At 33.7% G+C, this 21,186-nt stretch overlaps 1 protein-coding gene across 1 annotated transcript; it reads left to right on the top strand.

The window, feature by feature from the left end:
- The first annotated feature begins 14,140 nt into the window (after positions 1-14,140).
- On the top strand, positions 14,141-20,703 carry LOC107840622 (protein ROLLING AND ERECT LEAF 2). Its single transcript, XM_016684538.2, has 4 exons — positions 14,141-16,179; positions 16,444-16,640; positions 17,389-17,612; positions 18,746-20,703. Exons 1-4 carry the CDS (start codon positions 14,631-14,633, stop codon positions 19,470-19,472), a joined length of 2,697 nt encoding a protein of 898 aa, XP_016540024.1. The 5' UTR covers positions 14,141-14,630; the 3' UTR covers positions 19,473-20,703.
- Positions 20,704-21,186: the final 483 nt, after the last annotated feature.

The following is a 21,186-nucleotide window of genomic DNA, read 5'->3' as shown; positions in this document are numbered from 1 at the left end:
TTTCATTTTTTAATTAAAATTTAAATTTGAAATTTTTTTATTTTTTTAGTGATTAAAATTTAAATTTAAATTGAAAGTGAGTGATAGTGAATATTGTAAAAAATTAGTGAATTTAACTGAAAAAAACTAAACTTTTTGTGAATTTGTTATAAATATTCAAATTTATAAATAAAAAATTTATTAGGTTTGTATATATGAATTTATAGTTAAAAATTTAAATTAGTTGGAGAAGAATTTTAATTATTTGGAATTGATTTGATGTTTAATTTGTGAGCAAAAATAAAAACATGATTATTCAAATTTTTCTACAATTTATAAATTTTTCTTATTTAATTAAATTAATTTTAATATTTAATTTGTTATGTAACATTTTAAAAATGACTTGAAATTTAATGTAATATTTTTTTAATTTTTTTTTATAAATAAATGACGTGGCAGACGTGGCAGGCGTGACAGCTGACGTGGGGGAGAGTGTGTTACACTCACCCAAAAAAGGTTTAAAATGTTGCTTTTTAGTGGGTTCAGGGGTCGAGATGACAAACATGTAAGTAGAAGTGTCCAACTTACAAAACCGACATAGTACAGGGGTCCAGAAGGTCATTTTGTCTTGAAAGTTTTAGTATTTTCAAATGCTAAATTTTGTTAATATTTTAACATCATATATTATTTCATTAAATAATGACAAATTTCATATATATATATATATATTGTGTGTGTGACATAAAAACTCTCAGTAATGTCAAATTTCATACATATACATACTTTTTTTTTCATCCTTTTTTTTAGGCAGAATACAAACGCAGGTCTCTTAGGTACGCAGCATTTTTCACTTAGGCACCTCAAGTGGACATTGTTCCATTTTGACACCTCAAGAGGTGTTCAGTGGGCCACTTTGACACCTTTTGTTGAATCAGCAAATTTATATTGTGTGCGTGTATTACACGCGCCTGATGATGTGGAAAGTGACAAATAATATGCCGACACATGTCATTTTTTAAAAGAATATTTTTTAAATTATTAATTAATTTTTTCAAAAAAAATCAATAATCACCCCTTTCCTCAATAATTAATTTTAAATAAAAAATACTCAAATAACTTATAAATAATTAATTTAAATAAAAAATACCCCCTTTCCCTAACCCACCCACCCCACCCTCACCCCCACCCCACCCACCCCACGCCCACCCCACCTACCCCACCAGTCCAACCATCCCGCCGCCCCTCCCACCCCACCCACCCACCCACCTGCCACCCCACCCACCCCACCCACCCCACCAGTCAATTTTTAATTGTTTTAATTGATTTTGTTTGATTTTAATTTTTCTTCACGGATTTAGCTTTATTTTTTAATTTCTTTCATCAATTTTGCTTTGATTTTCAATTTTTTTCACTGATTTTTTTTTGTTTTTATGCTTTGATTTTAATTTTTTTTATTTTTTTTTAATTCAATTTTTCTTCACTGATTTAGTTTTATTTCTTAAGTATTCTTATTTCTTGATTTAATCATTCTTGTTTTTTGATTTTTTCTTTCATAAAAAAAAAGTAAGATTCTTGATTTGACTAAGATTCTTGATTTGACCATTTTAGCATAAAGATGTGTTAAGGAAAAAAATGGTGGTAAGTTAATGGATTGAAGAAAAAAGAAGAAGAAAAGAGAGAATTTTTTTTTATGAAAATGCCATTGAAAATTTACGAAAATGTCATCCAAATGCGCCTTTAATGTGTGTGTCACACGCACCTTGCCAACTCAGCAAAAAGTGCCAAAGTGGCACACCTGAAGGCCACTTGAGGTGCCAAAATGAAACAATGTTCACTTAAGGTGTCTAAGTAAAAGATGGTGTATATTTGAGGACCTGCGTATGTATTCGGTCTCTTTTTTATGCTAGCAAAAGTATCTGATTTTGTACTATCCAGGAAAGTTGAAGAAAATTTAACACATGTCTCAAACATGGCACACAAAACTATTGGCTATCTTAATCCTGAGTAGGCCATTATTTATGGTGAGATTGGATATTTTGCTAGTGATTTTCATTCTTCATCGTTATATTTTTCCATTTCCAACAGATACTATGGAAATCATCAATTGACAGAAAAAAGTGATGTGTATAGATTTGACATTGTCCTTTTGGAATTGATAAGTGGAATAAAGCCTTTTTCTATTCAGGAATATGGTGTTGAATAGAATATTATTCACTGGGTAAAGTCTATAATAGCTTTTTCTATACATTTTCAGGGATGGTAGCCAAGTTGGGATGCATCGAAATTGTAAATATAGGTATTTGTAATTAGTTTGGGGAATTGAGATTTTCTATAATAAAAGAAAGTAAAATTAGGACTTTTTATAAGTATTATTTTATTTTATGATCAAAAGCTATCTTCATTTAAAAACATTTAGAATAAGTTAATTCAAATAAAGCTCTAAATAATTCTTTTTTTGAGTTTTGATACAAATGAACCTTTTCGTTATACTTACACATCCAAATCTGAGTATTTCTATTTTAATCTGCAACACGAACAACTAATCTTCTTCAAATCATATTTCTCAATATTATTAACTAACCATGGTATAATAGTAAGTAGTTATTTACCACTACTTTGATGGTTCGTACAATCACTTAACGAAGGTTGCGGGTACCGGAGGAGTCTTTCGTGACCCACTTGGAACATGGGTGAAGGGTTATAGTGCAAAAATCAATGTTCATTCACCCCTAGAAGCTAAATTAACTGGTCTTCTATTTGGTTTTTTGATTGCTAAAGATATGCAGGTCACCCAATTGGAAATTGCTACGGACTCTCTTGAGGTAATAAATTCCTTGGATTCCTTTGCACAAACTAATAACAATTTAATTTTATCGTGCAGGGATCTTCTCCTCAACCTGGGAAGCCCGATGCTACTACATGAGCCTAGGAGATATAACAGTGTAGCTGACAAGCTTGCAAAGTAAGGACAGATGTTATCCAACAGTAGCTGTTTTGTAACATGGATGAAACCACCACATTTTGTTAACCCGCTTATCAATGCTGACATGGATAGTGCTCCTTTTGATGGCCCTTTTGTGACCTTGTAAGATCTAATTGTAATAATAGTGCTAGGCCTTTGGGTACTTCTATTAAGCTTGTACAAGCTAACACTATGTTCAACTATGATGCATATTATAAATAATGAATAAAAATTCTCCTTTGTTACCGAAAAAACAAACAAACTAGTTATTACCACATATTCAATCAGCAAGATAAATTGTCCATCTATATTGTTTCAACTAGCAAGTACATCATCAGCCATTATTGAAAGGGTATGGACAAGTAACTAATCAAGACACAAGGCAATAATTTTTTCCCTATTCAACTGTACATCTCAATAATTAAACTAATTTCCGAAATATCCAATTTTATCTTGTTATATCGATTGCTATAAGTATGATATTCATATTTAGGTTGTTTACATTGAAATTTTAATTTAAAAAATATAATTAGTATGTAACAACTTCCAGAGAGATATTAAAAACAAATCAATTTTTTAAATATACGTATCAATTGACAATCTCTCTCACTAGATTAGCCTAAAAAATTTCCAATTATATGTGCAGTTTGGCATGCATCATGCGTCTTCATAATAATTATTTTAGTGGTTGTGAATTGTGATGAGTGGTCTAAGGCTAGGGCTAGCATGTACCAGTAACTAGTAATTTGGGCAAGTTTGTTAAATATCCAATTTTAAAACTTTATTTATGATTTAGACATAAGACTTGAAAAAAATTGTCAAATACGTACTAAATATGATCGTCATCTCTTCTTTCCAAATTAATAAATTCAGTACACAGGTTTCTAATAATACACTTTAATCTCCTTCTTCACCCACAATTATATTTCAAATATCTTTTCAATTTTTTATTTTTTTTTAAATTCAAAAGCCTAAAATAGAAGTTTCCGTTTTCCTCCAAAATTCTCCGATTCAGAAATGATTTCGGTGATTTTTTTCTCATGATCAGCTCAAAATCAGTCCAGAAATACCATAATCTTGCCTATTACATTCATTGTTACCTCATTTGCTTGTTATCTTCTCAACACACTTTCTGTCATTATTAAAAAACTTTCAAATCACTCATATTACTTAAAATCTCTTTAGAAAGTACATTACAATAGCTAAGCGACTCCAACTTTGTTTCTCTATTCCATAAACCCAATCATCGTTGATTAGAAGCAATTTTTGCAATTTCACTGTTTTGTACGGATATTTATCAAATCATAGATCATTCATAGAACAGACATATACCACTAGCAGAATCGAGGATCGACTCTAGTGTACTTCTAGGATGTTTATTGCAGAGGTTGTTCTAATTTTGATGATTTGATGGGAGAATGGGAGGAGACTTCCAAACGTTGGGATTGAAACTTTTACTAAGGCGACATTGCCCATTGCTTTCATCTCTTTTACTCAGGAGAATGAGTACTCATCGCCACTACGACATTCTCCTCCTCCGCAATGACCTCGATCGTTTGTTCTACGAGCTGGGTCAGGACCACATTTATCTTGAATGTGAACTACATCATATCGATCGTTTTATACGGGCAATTCTAGATGGGCTCGGTCTGAAAGCCAATGACTCCATCACCCTCCATCATCCCCCTAGTTTAGTAGTTTTAGTTTTTGTTTTTGTTCATTGTAGAAGAAACTTTCCTGGTTAGGATTTTTGTTACAAGAAATCTTCTTCTTTTTCCCCTTTTTGCTGATTTGGTGTTGGCAAAATAGATGTATTTGCAATGAACAACATCAATATAATGATTTGAGTTTGTTAATTATCTTTGCCCTCTTCTTTTCGATTTTTATTTTTATATTGATTAACTTCTTCTTTATGATTATTCTTTTTTTGCATTGCCAACTTTTTAAATTCATATTTCTCAATTAATAAATATAACAATGAATTGACTTGATAAAATATACGAAGAATTAACTGTTTGATAATACATGTAGATCACACATATAGTCTATCGTAGACAATGCTTTTGATCTACAAATGACCAATTACTATTATAAAATCTGTCATCGAACTTAACCCCTGTTAATTCTTGATCATACATATAGGTCTACGTAGATCAGATGAATCGATGGACATCAGTATCATGTAGTTTAAAAGAAAATAATTAAATTATGAAAATTGATCAACAATTGGAGGTGGTGATCGAAGGGGTATATGGGTGGGTAGTGGTTGAAGAAACAACATTCTCAAAACATATTTTTACTTTGAGGGTCCATCGATTCATACGGTCTACCGTAGACGTATAAGTTTGATCGATTATTGATAGTTGTCAAGATCGATGTTTGATCTCGTAGTTTAATGTGCATGATTTTAAACTCCTCACTAGCATGTTGTTTAAAAGGAAATAATTAAATAAAAAATAAATAAATTATGAGATTTTACACATATGAAAGAGTTTAAACAAGTCATATAATCATATAATAGTCCACACAAATTGGGGAGGGTGATCAAAGGAGTATATGTATGAGTAGTGATTGAACAAACAATATCCTCATAGTAATGTTTGTCAAAGTACAAGTATATTTTGAGGATGTGAATTGTTCAACCACTATCCATCCACACACCCTTTCGATCACCACCTCCAATTTGTGTGGACTCTAACATGATCATGTGACTTTCTTAAACTCTTTCATATCGGTAAATTTTCACAGTTTATTTAATTTTTATTTAGTTATTTTCTTTTAAACAACATGCTAGTGAGGGTCTACAACCATTCACATTGAACTATTGGATCTATCATCGATATTGACAACTGTCAATATTCAATAAACATATACGTCTATCATAGACCATATGAATCGACAGACCTTCACTAGCATGTTGTTTAAAAGAGAATAATTAAATAAAAAATAATTAAATCGTGAAATTTTACACTTATGAAAAAGTTTAAATAAGACACATGATTATGTAATAGTCCATAAAAAATCGAGGTGGTGATCAAAGAGATATGTGGATGGGTAGTGGTTGAATAATCAACATCCTCACAACATACTTGTACTTTGACAAACATTACTCTGAGGATGTTGTTTGTTCAACCACTACCCATTCCATATACCCCTTCGATCACCACCTTCAATTTGTGTGGACTATTATATGATCATGTGACTTGTTTATACTCTTTCATAAGTGTAAAATTTCATAATATAATTATTTTTTATTTAATTATTTTCTTTAAAAGAACATGCCTGCCAGTGTCTATAACCATGTAGATAGAATAATGTGGTCCATCATCGATCTATATAATTGTCGATAATCGATCAAACTTATAAATCTACAGTATATCAGATGAATCGACGGACCCTCAAAGTACAAGTATATTTTAAGAATGTTGTTTGTTCAACTACTATCTATCCACACACCCCTTCGATCACCACCCTCAAGTTGTGCGGAAACTACTATGATCACTTGACTTGTTTAAACTCCTTCATATGTGTAAATTTTTATAGCTTATTTATTTTGTATTTAATTATTTCATTTTAAACGACATGATGATAAGGGTCCATCAATTCATCGTGTCTACAGTAGACTTACATGTCTGGTTGAGGATTAACATAAGCCAAAATCGATGACAGTCTATTAAGTGTCTCCAATAATTCAAAAAATATAATTATTGTTTCAACGATAACAAATGACTAATTTTATACTTCCTTCATATATTAAGTCCTCCATCCCTCGTTAGTTCCTTCACTTTATTTTTATTTTGAAATTCTATAATGTCTCAAGAATCTCAAACATCCAATTCAAAAAAGGCTATAATTTGTCATTATAAAAATGAACTTGTCTTAGGGACGTCACGTACAAACTCAAATTCAGATTGCAAATTTTTTAATTGTGCAGTTATGAAGGTGAATCGTATATATCTTTTTAAAATTAAGTAAATCATTAACTAATTTTTTATTTTTTCTAGGATAACGACATATGCTCGTATTTTAAATGGCTTGATGAAGTATCACTCCAAGCAATCCATCAACATTAAGTCCAAGATTCAAGATATCAAATTTTCATGGTATTGTAAAGTTCAATCTACTACAAAGTCTTCGAAAATACGAAGCAAATAGAGATTTTCTCGTGACAATATTGATCAAAGAAGCTGCAAGGCAGACAGATTACTTGAAAGTGTTGCTACAAGACATCCAAATAGAAAGAAATCAACTAAAATAAAAGTTGATTTGACCAAAGAAAAAAAAAATCCCAGAAGTGATGTTATGTGGTATAATACTAATATTCGTTGTTTGAATAAGTGTAACATGAATGTAGTGGGATTGAATAAATAAAAATATTTCTATTTTACTAGAATGTTAATACTGTTATTCTACGTCGATCAAACTCCACATCAACTTAAAATCGACTAGCGTGGTAATAATCGGCTATGCTAGCGGTATACGAAAGATTGAAAATTGGATATTTTTCTTTGTCTGTTTCTTCTTCATTTATTTTCACTAATTATTCTTTATATTTTTCAGCTTTTTTTTTAAAAAATTTCTATACTAGAATTCACTACAAAACGGATAACAAATAAAATACAGTAAAATAAATCTAGAAATAATCGAAACTTAATTTTAACTTATCTTAGTACTAAAAATGAAGACCTTTGTTGTTGGAGAAAAAGATGAAACAAAAATGGAGTTTGAGAGTTTTTTATTGAAAGTAGAAGAAAGAGGAGAGAGAGAAGAGGGTTTTGCTTAATATTGAAAGAAGTAGAGGGTGTTAGGTATAATTTATTAAATTTTTATATTTTTAAAAATGATGAAAAAGCCCATTGATCATGTGTGGACATTACTTTTTCTACTTTTTGAACACAATCTCAAAAATTAAATGAAAAAAATAAAATTAATAAAATAAATTTAAAAAATAGGCACAATCCCTAGTAATTTGGATGGAGTAGTGTATTATATCAATCAAAACCAGATTTTTCAATTTAGTTTTGATGGTGCGTAAAAAGTCTACATCTTAAAATAGTGTAGTGGCCATAAAAGTCACGTCCTTTTCGGCCAGTCATTCATTCCCACATTATTCATTCTCGGGGTCATATCCATCTCCTACTTATCTCTCTCTCTCTTGTCTTTTTTCTATTGGGTCATAATTATATTCAACTTTCTTGTGTCATCATCAGCAAGTATTATTCCCAGCAATTAAAGGGTAAAAGGGGTTGAATTTGATTTTGAACAGGCTGAATTAATTTTGGTTGATAAATGTGTGAATTATTAACTCGTTCAAAAACTACTCGGCTCGGACAAGTTGGGTGAAGTAGGTAATGGTGCGCGAGTACTATAGAAACTCATCTGGAAATTTTTACTCAATGTACACTGACAAAAACAAAAATCGACGGAATATAGTAAGTAGTGAAAGCAATTTTTGGGTTTAATATATAATATACTAACAACTAGTAATCGATTTAACAAGGAGCATATATATATATAACACATGAATAGCAATAGTAACAAGCTGCTGGAAAGTGCAAATTTCCTACTGCAAATTTCATGCAAGAGTCCAAAATATACACAAAGTGCAGCACATGCGGACCACCTCTACAGTTACTTTGGTTAATTAATTAACATGGAGGATCACTAAGGGACCTACTAGCTAGCTGGTTATTAATACTGCATTAGTGATGCAAATAATGTATACTCGAAGCTAAATAATGTTCAAGTTTTTTTTCTCCTGAGCTACTACCTAAATCTAGTAACCCTCCTAACAATTGAACTAGTGCAAAAAAAAAAAAAGAAGAAGTAGTTCCTAGTGGGACTCAACAATATACAGTGCACGGCAGCAGCATTTTTACTTTCTCATATTCCTATGAGAAAGATTAAAAATTCCTCCACCATTTAAGTGATTGGTTGGACTTGATAGATCATAGATTATATCTGTATCTGAAAAAAACAGCCTCACTCACTCTACAGGGAGATCAATTCTTGTTCAAAACAAAGTCTCTGTCTCTCTTTTTTTCTTTTTCTTACAGTTTACTATATATTAAGACAGAGATAAAGATATCACAATTGACAGCGTGCATGAATATTGTCAGCATCTCTATATAAACGTACGTACTATACTACCTAATTTTTCATGCATTTATGTTTGTGTTCCTTTTCTTTTATCACTGTCACCATGTCTATCCTCACTTTAAAGTAGAGCTATATAGTACTAAATAGGATTCGGACAATTCAGTTATTTTTACTTAGACTCTACATTTATATTAGAAAATAAATAAAGAATTCATAACTATTAAATCTTGACTCAAACCTCTGTATTGCTGTATTGCAGTGCTAAGTCTCTTTAGAACCAAGCTATATAAATGTATATAGATGAAGGGTACATAAAAGGGATACTGATTGATGAAATGCTGTTTTAATTTTCTTACTTTTACACCAACATATACCCTGGCTTATTTTTTACTCCACAAGAACATAGTAAAGAAAAGGATATAAATTATAACCGTACGTACAAATTATACGCCATTAATAAGGTACTACTCGATCACATGCATGGATTTAAATGTACAAATTAGTTGTACTTGAGGACCCCGGCAATCTCCTTTCTTCATGTACTTACTACTGCAAATAAAAGAAAAAGTACCTGTGTCTAATGCCTGCTAGCTGTTTACTTATTTGTGTAATTGGTCGACCAATTAGAGTTGTGGTAAAATAGTAAGTATTCATCAATCAAAAATTGATTATGGACGAGACTTTATTAGAAAGTGTTCTATTCTGGTGTAAGATTTTCTAATATGATTCGAGAAATATTGTCGAGCTATAATATGAATATTAGACACTATTACCTATGGGCAGCGCAATATATCTTCATCAAATTAAAAGAAGAAGAAGTAAAATCAAGAAAAGAAGAAGATATGATCTAATTTACTACTGTCTAGTCCCCGTTCGTATGCAGATTGAAGTTAATTAGAGATTGGTCGAAATTAAAAATGAAAACGAATATCAAAGTGAAAATAAAAACAAAAAGACATTTACGAAGAAGGAAAATTAAGTTATATAAAACAACTTAATTCAAACGATCGATTATATAACAAACTAGTCGTCAACTTAATTAAAACTCGTGGATGATAATTTCTACTTAATTTGCATCCAAAATGTGAAGTCTTTGACTGTTATTTTCTCATACGCAAACTTACATTTAAAAAAGATAACTGACCATATAATTAAGCCCATTTTAGTCAATTCAAAAAGTCCAAAACATATAAAAGACATTTGACCACGTGCACCCCATGGTCGTCTCCTGAAATTTCCTATTTCAAATTTCAAAATCAACTCCTAATAATTAGATTTATTATTATAATAATTAAAAGTATGAGGAATACCATTATCATACTATGTACGTACTTTAAATCCTTTTTCTTTTAGCAATATAATATATTGTAAATTAATCCAAGTTGCCTATCTCCGCAGGGCCATTTCCAAATTCCATATCGTCAATAGCATTTTTTTTTTTTCCATCTATATGTTAGGTTCTCGCATTAAAGTTTGATTAAATTTAAATTCGTCTAGAAAAATATCACATTAAGAATAAAATACTCCCTAAAAAATAAGTTTATATCCAACAAAATTTGAAACTGAAACTTAGAAATATATACCACTATACCACAAGTCTATAAAATGAACTATTTCCTCTTTGTGGAATTGGAAAATTGAAGAGAGCTAGAACAAAAGCACCCCTTCTTTTTTCCCTCTTTAAAAATGTATACTACCATCCATTATTCCATTCGTTGATTGACTAGACAAGTTTTGATTTTTCATACGCATATTGTTTATTTATTCTGGTCCAAACTCATATTATATCATTTTGCATTTATGAATATATTTAATCTATGTGAATGTCCATGCGTTATGCATCTATTTTAATCATTACTTATATTTTCTCCGGAGGTACTTGGTGTCCTGTAAGTCATTTTCTTGATCCATGGAAGATAATAAAAAAGATAATAATTTTTTTTTCGCTTTTTTTAATATTTTTTTCTACATCTTAATTGATGACATAAATAGGATTCTTAATTCATAGTCAACGGAAATGACGCATAAGATTAGCCTTTTCTTTTATAGTTGACTTTTGTTGATATGACAATCTCCTTAAAATAGAATAATATTAAAAAACATAATAAAATCTTCTTGATTTCATTAAAGAAAAATTAAATTAAAACAAATATTTGTAGAAATAAGTCAATTAAAATGAAACGGAGGGAGTAACATTTTTAGTTTAATAGTAACTCTTTTAATCATCATTTGTAACTTAAAACAAGAAATAATTACTCTCATTACAACTCTTAATTACTGTCAGAGCATAAAAACGGTTATTCCAGACTGTTTCTTTTGACAAATGTTCAATCGTAACTCTTTTCATCATCATTTGTTAGAAGTTAATTAAGTGCCCGTAAATGAGACATTTAAACAAAGTTGATAACTTGATAAAGAAGTTATGTAAGCCATTAAATTCAGTGAAATTATGACAGGTCAATGTATATAAAATTATTTAGGGAATATAGTCCAATTTGTTTTATAAATTAATTAATGAATGGCCAAAATTTGTCTTTCGTTGGAGACAAATCTACCCTTGTCATCATAAAAGTGGACTAGTAGTACTATATGACTAGCGACCAGTGGTGGAGCTACAGGTAGAAGATTCCGAACCCTTCTTCAACGAAAAATTATATTATATATATATAGTAGATGTCGAATCTCCTCGATTAGTTCGTATATTCATTTGTGAATCCTTTGGTATCAATCCTGACTCCACCATTGCTATCGATAAAAAATTTTCAATAGGAGTCAAATTTATCATTAAACGATACAAAACACTCTAATATAAAAACTGCCTTTGCTCCTATAGCAAAATCTGTTATGTTACAAATAGGAATGCCAAATGAACGAGTCAAAATAAATAAAATTATTTGAGTTGAAATAGATTGAGTTAAAATATATACATCAACAAACCCACCTAATTTTTCTAAAATTAATAATTTTTTTTAATTGTTGTTTTGTTGTATATACGGTGCCTCACCTTTTGAAATATATCCTTGTTGCTTTGCTTGCCTGCCTATAAATCTCTTATGTTAGTGACTTCCTTTTGTTAATTTTCTTATTCTTAGTATTAAAACAATGAACTTTTTATTTGCCAATGAATTGAATCTCCCCAATTTGTTCGATAATTAGATTTTTTGGTTACAGAAAGATTGAATGGTACGGAGGCCCAACACAATTCATTGATGGTAAAAATTTACACACATCCGGTGTATAGATCAAATTAAAATTTTTTTGTCATAATTAAGTGATTAAATTAAGTAAAATACTTGATAATTATTCATGGTCAAGTAACATAAACTCTAAATTCAAATACACGCCATACATGTATTGACTTATGTATACATCGAGTACGTATAAATTTTAACCATTCATCGATTGTCTACCTAACATATGGTGAGTTTCGTGATTTGGCAATATATCCACACAACTTTTAGATGAGCTTCACTAAATGAGTCAAAATAAATGGAATCAACACTTAGACGTGTCAATAACAGACTAAAACTTAAAAACAGATCAAATAAATTATATTTTAAGACTAATTTTACCATGTCGATCTACAAATGATGTTACAATTATGTAAGCTATAGTAATCTTTTTAACAGGGTAGAATTTTGAGAGTTGGGACAGCAGAAAGTATGAAGACCGAAAAAGGGGTCAGATTTGGCACAAAATGGCAAAAAGAAAAGAAAAATGGTAGAACAGTGATTGTGGAGATTATGTCTTTGAATGATTACGATGAGTGATGAGTGATAAGACCTGAAATAGCATTTCACTGTCACATTTAATTCAAATCATTACTACAGGATATAGGTCATTCATGCATATTCAATTCAATAAAAAGTTAGCAGATTTACTCTAAAATATTGCCCAAGTTTTTTACTTTGATCCTCAAACTTCAAACATTCGTCAATCATCCTTGAATATTAAAAGTACTACTCATTTTGCAACGTTTGATTGATTAGTACTGGAATCATTTCCCCTTTATGCGCATTAAAAATATTTTTGAATAGATAAATAAATTTATGAATAAAATATTTCTTTTATTTCCCTTCATGCGTGACAAAAATATTTTCAATGCCAATAAGGTACTTGCACTAACTATTACAAGGACGTGCTTAATGACGATTGTTTTTTTTTTTTTTTAATAGAAACAGCAAACATACTCCCTTGCAAATTAAATAAACTATATAATATATATACATCAATAATCTGTACATCAATAAAAACAATGGTCAATCACCATACGTCATTTACAACTAAAGACATCTATTTTTTTTTATAAAGTAAAGCATCTAATTTTATATTAAGTGACGACATTTGACGGTAAAAGACATAAAGTTTTGACAATTTGTTTTTCTATTTTGAGGCTATCCTAGTCATGAAGTTTTAAAAATATGATTATAATGGACTTAAGGGTCATTTGATGTATGAAATTAATCTCTTGATTAGAATAAGATTGACCTGGACTTATCTTCGTGTTTGGTGTATTTTTTTTAGTAAACAAGAATGTTCTGTTACCTCTAATTTACAAACATACTTTTAAGGAGTATGTTTTTTTCTTTTCACCTATAAATCTTTTTCCAAAGGCACTCAAGGAGACGTCTTCAAAATGCATTTTTGTTCCAAGAAAAAGTGCCAACCACATTAGACTCGTGGTCAAGAGTTTTGACCAAAATGAAATAAGACTTGCCAAACCAAATTAGAAGTAAGACTAATTGATCGCGAAGTCAGAATTTTTATTAAGAGGATTCAGAAGTAAATATACGAACTAATCAAGATGGTTCAACATCTATTAGATATACATAAAAATATTTTTAATCTATATAAAAATATTATAATTTTTCAACAAAGAAAATTTAAATGAACTCCTAAATTCAATATGGCTCCGACACTGAGACAGGTCCAATCTGTCAAATAGGAGTAAAGCAACTACTTCTACACCTCGTACTTCAACACATACACGACACTTCTCTTTAACTTTTTTAATCATAATTTCTCTCCACATTTCAAATAATTTGACAGAAATATTGGTCACTAAGTTTAAAATAGAGGTGTCGTGACTTTATCTTTTTCTAAATATGCCTAATTTAATCTTTTAATTGGGGTAGGTAAACAATTAAAATTGCATGGTAAATGACATTTTAATCACCTATAGTAAGAGTAGCAATTGAATAAGTAGAGAATTTCATCTCTCCCTAATTGTAGAAAAGGGGAAAAAACAGAGTATATTTCACATTCACTGGACTTGATCGGAGCAACCATTTTTCTCTTATCTTCCTATAAACGGACGAAATCTCCGCTGGCAAAGATTCCAATTTTGTCCCTCCAGCACTTAGGGGGGTGGGGTGGGGTGGGTGGGTGATGCTTCTTGTTCTTTCTCTTTACCTTTCATTCATTTGTTGATCCATCCCTCTCTGTTTCTCCACCTATTCTCTCACTCTACCATCAGCCATGCCTTGTTTCTTCGTTTCATTAGTTTCCCTTTTTATTAATTTCATTACCTATAATCGTTAATTTCTTCATTTTCGTAATTCTCTAAAGTTGTAAGGTTATTCTTGGAATTATGGGGTGCGCAACCTCTAAGCACGATGATTTGCCGGCGGTGGCGCTATGCCGTGAACGTTGCTCCTTTTTGGACGAAGCTATTCACCACCGTTTCGCTTTTGCTGAAGCCCATGTAGCTTATCTTCACTCTTTGAAATCCGTCGGCGCTTCTCTTCACAGGTTTTTTGACCATGATCTCGATCTTTCTACTTCATCCTCTGGCAGTCCTCTTTCTCCGGTGCTCAATATCCCTGCTGCTCATCGGAAAGGTGGACCTTCTTCTTCCCCTGTTCATCCAGTAAAAAAACCTCCTGCTGCTACGCGCGCCATTCACCACCGTCATGATTCTCACTCTAGTTCTGGTTCACACCTTCACCCCCACTCCGAATCGGAGGAATATGAAGACTCCGGTTCCGAGTCTTTGCATCACCATACCGAAACCCCTACTCATGGTAATCAGTATGGTCAGTTCACTTATGCTGATCATGAAACCCTAGGGTTTGGAGCACCACCACCATATCAAGCTGGTGGTGGGGGATTCGGAGCACCATATCAAGTCGGTGATGGTGGTGGGTTTGGGCCACCATATCAAGTAAGCGAAACTGGTGGCGGGTACGGAGCACCATATCAAGTAGGCGGGGCTGGTGGTGGGTACGGAGCACCATATCAAGTAGGTGGGGCTGGTGGTGGGTACGGAGCGCCATATCAAGTTGGTGGTGGATTTATGCATATGAATTACATGAGGAGACAGACGACGCCGTCGGTGACCTATCAACAACGACCCATAAGTCCCGAGACTGTACGTATGGGTGAAGCGTCTTCTTCCTACTTCCCTTATCCTTATCCCAATAGTAACAATCCCAATTCTTTCAACACCTATCCGGATTATCCCAATTACGGTGGTGGATTTTTTCCCTCGTCGATGCAAAGGCCTTTTGGTGTTTCATCTCCGCCGGTGCCGTCTGTAGCTGGTCCCTCGTCAGCACCTTCGACTTCAAAACCGCCTCCCCCTCCTCCCTCACCACCGAGGAGCTCACCTTGGGATTTTCTGAACCCTTTCGAGACTTTTGAGAGTAATAATTACATTACACCATATACGCCAAGTAGAGACTCGAGAGAGGTGAGGGAAGAAGAAGGCATCCCTGATTTGGAAGACGAGGATTTTGAGCATGAGGTTGTTAAGGAAGTTCACGGACATCAAAAGTTTGTTGAAGGCGAAAGCGAAGGCCATGGAGGGAGCCATTCAAAAGGAGGAGCGTTAGAGGAGGAGAGAGAGAAACAAAGTGATTCGGAGTCGCTATACCGTGGGAGGCCAAGTGCGGCAATGGAGAATGAGCAGGTAGAGTTTGAGGTGCACGTTGTGGATAAGAAAGTGGTAGATGAGGAAGGGAAGTCGGGACATGGGGGAAATGTCGCAGGGTTCAAAGCTCGTGCATTCAAGGACGACTCTGATGTTGTGAAAGAGATTCAGGTTCAATTTGAGCGAGCTTCTGAATCTGGAAATGAGCTTACTAAGATGCTAGAGGTTGGAAAGCTTCCCCACAATCGAAAGAATGCCACATATCAAGGTACTTAATTGTGATCTTAATTCTCTAGTTTCCGTTTTTATGCCTTCCACATGTCTAGATAATTTAGTGTGATATCAAATTATGTTTTCTTTTTCTGCTATTTATCATTATGTTCGAGAGTTTTGCGGATGACAATACTGAATTGTTTGTGAATGAAGTTCAAGTCTTGCTGTTGCATAGTATAATGGACATTCTAGTAATTTATTTTTGAGGTCGTGTCAGTTAATTTTTGATTTCTATTTCTTTGGAATTTTGTGGAGACAGTTTCTTCCAAGATGTTGCATGCAATTACACCTTCATTAGTGTTGTCACAACCTTCTACATCAAAGAGTGCCGATATTCAGATTACTGATCCTGCTGGTTCAGATGTGGAAGGAGATGTTAGTTCAAGGTACAAGAACCTTTCTTCAACGTTAAACAAGCTGTACCTCTGGGAGAAGAAACTGTATCAGGAGGTTAAGGTATTATTTTTCTTTGTAGGTCGTCTATTTTTTCCATTGTTTGCTATATACATACTTTGGACGACTTCTTCTTTTTGGAGGGTAGTATTTCTTGGTATCATCTTTTTGCTCTGAGTAGCTCAAGTAATTGGAGGATTCAAAATGGCTACTTCCTCATGTGTGATTATTGTCTCATTACATCTCTTGATGTGTCTTGCACGTGGTAATCAAGTGGGCTACTTGGCACTTGGCATTCAGTTCATTTGAAGCGTTATAGACAATCTCAAAAAATCTGTGATAATCCGGATATGCAAATGCCATACATCTGAACTTATTATCATTGTACTGTTATTTGTTTAGTTTGAATCTTCATCTGTAGTCATGTTTGTTTCATTCTAACAGAAATGATCTGCAAAATTCTGTCGCTAGTGTTGCTTGTATTTTGCTTGTATTTCCTCTTCTAGGGAACTTTTGTAGAAAACACCTCCTACGCCCCTGTTCAGTTTGTCATGGATAACCTTGCTTTTCAGTTCTGTCAGGCTTCAAAGAGTACTTTTAAGTTGTTTTTCCTTTCTTGAAATTGGAATGTAAAAATGTCTCCCCTTTGATCATGTCATCCACCCACGAGACTAAGGTCGCTGTATTGCTTGGTGTAATCCAGATTGTCTTTAATGTATGGTGTAATCCAGATTGTCTATAGTATATGTAGAACTATTATTGACACCGTGTTTCTTGTGATATGATACTACCCTTTGCTTATTGTGAGCAGTCTGAGGAGAAGATAAGGGTGCTTCATGAAAGGAAATCCGAAAAGCTGAAGCGATTAGATCAAAAAGGCGCTGAGCCTCACAAGGTTGACATGACAAGGCAATTGGTTAGAAGTCTCTCCACAAAAATTAGAATTGCGATTCAGGTTGTTGATAAGATCTCCGAGAAGATAAACAAGATGAGGGATGAAGAGTTATGGCCGCAACTGAATGCACTTATTCGGGGGTAAGCCTTTTTCTGGGTCTTTTTTTTTGATAACATGTCTTTTTTCCTAGTCTTTTTTGGGTAACATGTCTTTTTTCCGTTTTTTTTCTGATAACATGTCTTTTTTTTCCGAGTCTCTTGGATTAAATGGATACCTTCTATTGAATGAGATACAAAAGAATCTCTGTCTGGATTGTCTATCATTAGATCTTTATAGATACACTAGATGGAAGAGAAAAAGTGTTGGTTTGCCGCAATTTGGTGTAGTTTCTGATTTGTATTCCTAGGTTATTGTAATGACATCTTGGTACGCCTCCAAGCTTCTGCACCATCTAAGATCTTGTATTCGGTCTCCCTGAATGATTTCGAGAAATTGGTTTGTATTCAAATGTGATGTTCATGTTTCATGTATCATTCCCGCCACTTGTAGAGATTAAAGCTTTTAAAACTTTTTTGCGGTGAGTTGCCAAATACTTTTGTACTAAGTACATTTGTAACTACTTAAAACTTTTTCATGAGCAATATTTTAAACTGCATAAAACGGTTATCCGTGCAATTCAACTTGGTTTCTTTATTCCTAGTTTTGAAGGGTTAGAGGATTTTTTTGTAATCTGGAAACATCCTTCTAAATATTAGTTTCTTTTGGTGCACACATGGTTTCAATTGGTATTGGATATTGGGTGCCTTTCGTAAAGAATTGTGTATTTTTGTAGGTCTTCTACTTTTCATATACCACTTTTATAGGTGAGGTTTCTTTGTGCTGGCAGCTTTACTGAACGTATTATAACTAACTTTGTTTAAAAAAAAGTTTGCTTATTAGGATGTAGATGCCATGACCTGCATAATCAGCCTTCACAAACACAATGTACACTTTATTTCTTAGAAAGTCAAGGGGTCAAGGGTGGATGTAAATGTATAGCTGCTTGTGATACTTCTGAAGAGAATTGTTGCTTTTACTAAAGAGTGAGTGCAACATCTGGAATTGCAGATGCATCAGTCAGTTGGGCAATCTCCTCTGGGATGCTGGGTTTTATCTTGATATAATTCCTATTCCTAATACTGTTGGATTGTTTATAGATTTTCTAGCTGAACTTTTTCTCTCTTTTTAGGGATTTATCTCATGTAAGTTTCTCTTATGTGGATTCTCTATGTAGGTTAAGTAAAATGTGGAAAGGCATGCTCGAGTGTCATCATAACCAGTGCCAGGCTATTGGAGAGGCCAAAAGATTAGATGCCATTGCATCTCACACACACTTGAGTGATGCTCATCTTGAAGCCACTCTGCAGCTTGAACAGGAACTTTTGAACTGGACTTTGAGATTTTCTTGCTGGGTGAATGCACAGAAGGGCTATGTGAGAGCTTTAAACACTTGGCTCATGAAATGTCTTCTGTACGTACCCGAGGAAACAGCTGATGGAAGAGTTCCCTTTTCTCCGGGCAGGATTGGTGCTCCCCCAATTTTTGTCATTTGTAATCAGTGGTCACAAACCATTGAAGGAGTTTCTGAGAAAGAGGTTATTGACTGTATGAGAGATTTTGCATCAAATATCCTTCAGCTCTGGGAGCGAGATAAACATGAAATGCGACAAAGGATGATGGTGCACAAGGATATGGAGAGAAAAGTGAAGAATCTCGAGAGGGAGGACCAGAAGATCCAAAAGGGGATTCATGCTCTGGGCAAAAGAATAGTACTCATTTCTGGGGATGAAAGTGGGCTCGCATTAAATAAGCATGTCATTTACCAGAGTGACACAAGCACAAATAGTAGCCTTCAGGCTGGTCTGAGACATATTTTTGAGGCCATGGAAAGGTTTACTGCCAAATCGTTGAAGGTGTACGAGGAGCTTTTGCAACGCATTGAAGAGGATGATCTGGCTTGAAGAGCATGAGAAATTACTATAGCTTGGCCTTGAAAAGTTGTGCCTTTTGGTGGGTGCCTGTTATTATACTCCTGTTGGATGTTGTTATTGAACTTCCAGACTGGGGAACGTCGTGAAATGGTGCAACAGAATCCTTGTTGGATTTCTCTGCTCTTGCTGTAGTATCATCACAGCTCGATCAGTTTCAGTTGGGAAGTGGGGTTTATGGCAGATGTAATACTGATGATGTGCCTTTTGAGGTCGTTGTGATGGGAACTTTTGCTGATGTCAGAGCAGTTATTATCGAGTATTCTGTTTTATAAGTCTCCTTGTATCTTGAATATTGCAGTAATTGATGCAGCAGAAAGTATCCTGGTTTTCAGTGGTAGGGCTCTGCATCTGACTAGCTGTGAACCCGGGGGTGGGGAATCTTTATCCCTAGGATAGGCGGCAATCCTCAAAGTCACCTATGTGCTTGCCAGAGGGGACCTGATTGTATATTAAGAAATGTCATGCCTCTGTTGAAGGTGAGTTATTTATGGTTGGAGACATAATGACATGCTGTGACCGCCTTGGCTCTAAGTGGCATTGGCACCACTGAGGCTTCAAATGCGCCCTACATGGCCGTCAGCCAGTCCTTGTGGCGGATTAGGTTGCCTGTGACTAAATTGAGCCAGACAGGAATTTTTGCTCTCTCCTCCTGAAGCTGCTGTTGGGTTGGTATTTTGAGTAAATGATTGTTAGATATATCTGAGCTATGACAGGCCATGTTTAGACGGGGCAGCGTTCTTGTGATAATTGAGAATAAGCAAGTACGGGTGGCATCTAAACCGCACACAGGGGCCATCTATTTAATTAAGGAAAAGAAACATGAAGAGTTGTTCATTCATGGCTTATGGTAATTTGGGAATTTTTCATCCGGATAGAGTCAACAACAGAGGAACATGAGAAGAGGCTGTTCGGTAACGCAAGTTTTTCATTGAGATTGCTGGTTTGCCCTGACACCAGGCCTGCCTGAGAACAGAGATAACAATCGTAAGTTGTATTCATATTGTTGTACATGGCCTTGTTGTTTAGATTCTGATGATTATCTGCATCTTATGTTATGTGTATATAGGACAGGATAGATGCCCTAGAAATATTTTTTATGATAGATATATATAGTGCATTCTACCCAACGGTAGGACCAGCAGTAGAACGTTTTGCGGAAAAAGTTCAAATTTATTGATTGAATCCTTCATTATTCATCTTATCCGACAATTCTGTTATTTAAATTCATCAAAGCCCATCGTTCTATACAGTTCACAGGAAATGTTGCAGATTACGAATCAAATTCTTTTTTGCAAACTCTTGTTTTTTGAATCATCAGTATGAATAAACATTAACGAGTATATACTCAACACAGTAGGTAATTAAATCTTATAAACTAAACATTAACGGGTATAAACTCAACGCAGTAGGGTAATTAAGAAAATGTTCATACAAGACAATGGAGTTCAATCTTATCTAATCATCATATAGGAGGCCGGCGAGCAAGACGAGTCGTGATCTGTGACGGGACGATAGCTTCACTGCTGTGTAGTTGTCTTGTTGTTAACTTGCCAGTATGGATGTGATAGCTGCAGAAATAAGATGTCCCACCGGCTATCTTGTTTCTCCGAACAAAGAACAGAAGATACTTGTGAACACAAACGGCCGTATACGTAACATCAATCCGTTGCAAGAATGACGGCAT

This window comes from Capsicum annuum, chromosome 8 (assembly GCF_002878395.1).
Source record: "Capsicum annuum cultivar UCD-10X-F1 chromosome 8, UCD10Xv1.1, whole genome shotgun sequence".
Taxonomy (NCBI): Eukaryota; Viridiplantae; Streptophyta; class Magnoliopsida; order Solanales; family Solanaceae; genus Capsicum; species Capsicum annuum.
Note: the sequence above shows the minus strand (reverse complement) of the source record. Positions and strands in the feature narration are given on the sequence as shown.